Raw genomic sequence first — 4696 nt, 5'->3', positions numbered from 1 at the left:
ACGCACTAGAGCAGGGTTCTCCAAACTCTGGTCCTCCAGATGCTGCTGAACTACAACTCCCATGATTCTCTGGCTGTTTATTTAATTCAAAGAATCATGGGGATTGTAGTTCAGCAACATCTGCAGGGCCAGAGTTTGGAGAACCCTGAACAAAAGCAACAGAGAAACACATGAATGAAACGTACTAATCACACTAACAAAACTAATAGCAGACTGTTTTAGGCAAAGGAACACTATGACATATAGTGTCACAGCCACAAATTCTCTCTAACATCACTAACTGGTGTTACCTACCTAGTGCAAATCTACAAAGTGGGCAGCAATTGTACATCCAGACTGCACCAAACAAATGCTACACATTTACTTACCCTCTCTCCCCCCCCCCAAAATGCTACACATTTACTTACCTCCTTCCCCCCCGCAAAATGCTACACATTTACTTACCTCCTTCCCCCCCCCCCCAAAATGCTACACATTTACTTACCCCCCAAAAAATATTGAAATAGTGGCAGAAATTCAAAACATGGTCAGTGACAAACTAGTAACGGCAGCTCCCAGGGTGTTGTATAATGCGGACCCCTTAGGACCACAGAAACTAATACCTTATAAAACTTAGCATGTTACATACTAATATATATATATATATATTTTTTTTACTAATATCTTCTCCCAAAAAAAATACTAGATACAGAGTATAAGTGAAGCACATAAATAGTGGTCTTAGGTAATATCATGTGCAAATGTACAAATATATACTTAATATTTCTCAGGAGGATTTGTTTTTTCATTCTTTCTCTCCTTTTGAATGCTCCTTAGCGCTTTTACTACTTTGTATTTTTTCTAAAAATAAATACTGTCAACGTTTTATTGTAAACTACGACAGGCAACGGGGATTGTAAATAATTTGGGATTCGTTTATTAGAAAATAGAGGACAGGGAAATATATCTGTGTGACTGTTATTAATTATTGTGACTGTTGTATGCGGTGATTGTGTGTATGTGGATTCTGTGTTATTCATATAATACTAACATTTTCAGTGCTGTACAATGGGACTATAAAAACAATTGCAACAAAACAATTGCAAACAGGTAAAAGTAAATGAGAGATAGGTAGATAGAGAGACAGACAGACAGACAGGGAGATAGAGAGAGGTAGATAGAGAGCGATAGATAGAAAGATAGATAGATAGATAGAGCAATAGAAAGATAGATACAGTTATAGATAGATAGATAGATAGAGCGATAGAAAGATAGATAAAGTTATAGATAGATAGATAGATAGATAGAGCGATAGAAAGATAGATAGTTATAGATAGATAAATAGATAGATAGCAAAAGATAGATAAAGATAGATAGGTAGATATATAGATAGATAGATAGAGCAATAGAAAGATAGATAAAGTTATAGATAGATAGATAGATAGATAGATAGTGAAAGATAGATAGATAGAGAGAGAGAGAGTGATAGATAGATAGATAGATAGATAGATAGATAGACAGAGAGATAGTGAGATATATATATATATAGAGAGAGAGTGATAGATAGAGAGATAGATAGAGAGAGATAGAGCGATAGGTAGATAGATAGATAGATAGAGATAGATAGATAGATAGATAGATAGATAGAGATAGATAGAGATAGATAGGTAGATAAATAGATAGATAGATAGATAGATAGATAGGGTCCTCATCAACCTATTGTTCCTGTATCATTTTGTAATTGTCTCAATTATTGTTATATTTATCCCTTTCAGATTATTATAAAGCGCTGCGGAATAAGTTGTCACTATATAAATGCCAAAAATAATACTATCAATAATAATATTAATAGATTGATTCTGAATTTCACATGAGATCTAGATTTTATTCCTTCTGTAAGTGACATGTGTCAGGGTGGGCAGGGAAGTGTTAATGGGAGAGTATTTCCCACCCTCCAGCACTCCTACCAATAAGCTTTGAGACTGTAGAAAGAGCAGGGAGCTGAGATCGTAGAAAAAAACAGAGCAGCTGAGACAGAGAGAGGGATCTGCAAGAGAAAGCATTGAGAACCGGAGAGATAAGGAGACTATCGGGGTGAAACATTTCTACGGAGGGAAGAATCCAGTGGTCTCCTAGCTCTGGTGATTGTGCCAGAGACAGATAGATGAGAAGAGGAGAGCAGGATAGAGAAGAACTGGATACAAAGGGAAAGACGTTGAGTCTGCCAGCCAGCGATATTGAGGGATACATAGTCAAAGACTCCCCCCTTTGGAGCCATCACAATAGAGGGGCAGCTGCTTCTTCCGAACTCCATAGAAGAGGAGCCTAGCAGTCTTCTACACTCTGAAGCAGAAACGGCAGGGGAGGAAAGCGTTTTCTTCCCAACCACCAAAACCATGACTGTCTGCAAGTCTAACTCTTTATCCTGCTTGCAGGCTGCCAAGCCGGGCCCGCCGCCGCCGCCGCCACCACCGTATAATGAGGCAGCCGCAGACTCCACTGCCACACTGAACAAGCTGGCTCTGGCCACCGGAGGTGCAGAGAAGTCCTGGCACCGCTGCGTATTCCCCTTCGGAGCTGTGGCCCTGGTGATAGGTATCGCTGCAACGTGCATCACCTTCAAATTCCGAGGTCCACACATGGACATAGCTAAGGCAGTGTCCGTGGCAGCTCTGGCTGCTGGGGCAGCAATGCTGGTAGCTGCTTTTCTTTGCTGGAGGTCTCGGCGGGAGCGACAGAAGAGGAGAAGAGAGGAGGCAGAAGCAGAGGAGCAAGGGGGTCTGTGATCACCTTTAGAGAACACCAGGATAGACTGCTAGACTCATCAGCACGGGGCAAACTGTACAATGTGTGTGTGCTCCGGCCAAAGCGGCAATGTGGGACCTGGCCATTTAGCATCGCGGTGGGGACATTTTACCATGTCTGAGTAGAAACAACCACTCTGCCCTCAAAGAGGTGCATTCATGTCCATCGGATTTGCATATGATTGTACCTACCATCATTCTCAGAATAAATTAGAATAACAAAATTTGGAAAACAGCCCCTCTCTCTGAATTCCTGAGGGGAACATTACCTACAAAATTCTTCGACTCTTCAGAATGTCATTTAGAATGTTCTTGCCTTAGTTAAGGCTCCAAACTCGTGATTAAAAAAAACAAAAAACCTCAAGGCGATCTCTGTGGTTGGAAGTGAATGCATCTCTTTCAGGGGACATGGCGGATGGGACTACTATAGACTAAAAATCGGGAGTGCCTTATTGCCCTTGAATTTGGGTAGCTGTCTGTCTGTCCTTCCTGTAAACACACACACTAGGTGGACCAACACTCTTTTGGCTCAGCTCACCCCCTCTGTAATCTCCAGCTTTCTCAGAAGTGGCCTTAATTCCTCTTATCTAAGGGGTGTTTGGACTGAGTATGTGGTACCCCCAGTATGTAACCTTCATGGTGGATTGGAGAAGGGGAAGTGGACAGTATTCTGAAGGATCCAAATAAAAAAAATGGTTTTGGCTAACCTGAGGACATTGTGATTGTCATGTAATGTCTGTCCTTTGTATGCACAAACAATACATATGCTGGGGACAGCTAATCGTGTGTGGGTTGATATCCCTGTTTCCATAAATCGTTATGTGTCAAATCTTGTCTTTAGTTAACTGTCTCTTTTATATCTTGTGTATCAGCAATCCCAGAGGGACTAGCAGCAAAGCAACAGTATCAATAACATGATCAATGAGTACAGGACTAGGCAGCCTCTTATCTCTCCAAAAGATACGGACTACAAATGCCAACATGCACAGGCAACCAGCATCAGAAGTTGGCCATCTAGCAGTAGATGAGTACACATTATTTTTTTTTTTTTCTTCATAGTTTGAATTTGCTTTTAAGGGACCAACATTTTCTTAGTGAGGGAGAAGGAAGGCTTTATAGCAAGACAAAAGAAAAGTATAGTCTCAAACTCGTGGCATATAACAGGTTAATTTCCAGAAGATAAAGTCCACTATTATGAGCAGAACAGACACACAAATAATAACACACACACATATATATATATATATAGTCTGTAATTGTTGATGGGAGGTAAGCACTAAATAGGACTTCTGACATTCAAGCGAAAGGTTTGCTGGTGTAAAAATAGCCTGGCAACTGGGTAATGAATGAATCACTGGGGTAACAATGTCACAAGTACAACTTCCTGAATGGGCTATTTGTGATGTTATTTGAAAAGGTCTGGGCCTTGAAATTATTCTCACTCACAGTGGGAGGCTAACTGAACAAATTCACATTTTTCGTATAGAAACAAAGAATAAAAATAATGGGGTATATTCTCTAAACAGTAGCATTTGCTTGGTTGAGAACCGATTTGCAAAAACTCCAGCCTATGTAGCAGATGTAGATATTGTTCCCGTTATGCAAAAAATTGAAAATTATCCCCCCCCCAAAAGCAATTTTGAGTCTAAATCTTGTAAATCAGTTCTCGCCTTGTCTGAGTGGCTGTTTAGTGAATCTATCGAAATCTGTCCAGTGATAGTATAATAGTAATAATAATAGGTCTAGTCTTGTATTGTAAAATTGGCGCAGTACGATGACCTCACATTTAACTAAACCGCAGCTGAGTCACCATACACATATCTGTTCATGCAGAAATCTAATTTGTTCTCGGGATGAATGGGGGATACAGAGTTATGCCCAGCTGGGGCTTTTCTTAGCAAACACTGAAGATC

General features: G+C 40.3%; 1 protein-coding gene across 1 annotated transcript; it reads left to right on the top strand.

The window, feature by feature from the left end:
• Positions 1-2375: 2375 nt before the first annotated feature.
• LOC134571340 (transmembrane protein 100-like) lies at positions 2376-2765 on the top strand. Its single transcript, XM_063429543.1, has one exon. It carries the CDS (start codon positions 2376-2378, stop codon positions 2763-2765), a length of 390 nt encoding a protein of 129 aa, XP_063285613.1.
• Positions 2766-4696: the final 1931 nt, after the last annotated feature.

The sequence above is a fragment of the Pelobates fuscus genome, chromosome 8 (assembly GCF_036172605.1).
Source record: "Pelobates fuscus isolate aPelFus1 chromosome 8, aPelFus1.pri, whole genome shotgun sequence".
Taxonomy (NCBI): Eukaryota; Metazoa; Chordata; class Amphibia; order Anura; family Pelobatidae; genus Pelobates; species Pelobates fuscus.
Note: the sequence above shows the minus strand (reverse complement) of the source record. Positions and strands in the feature narration are given on the sequence as shown.

What these genes read in the sequence shown, in the direction of transcription:
- LOC134571340 (XM_063429543.1), top strand. Translation starts at nt 2,376, where the DNA reads ATGACTGTCTGCAAGTCTAACTCTTTATCCTGCTTGCAGGCTGCCAAG.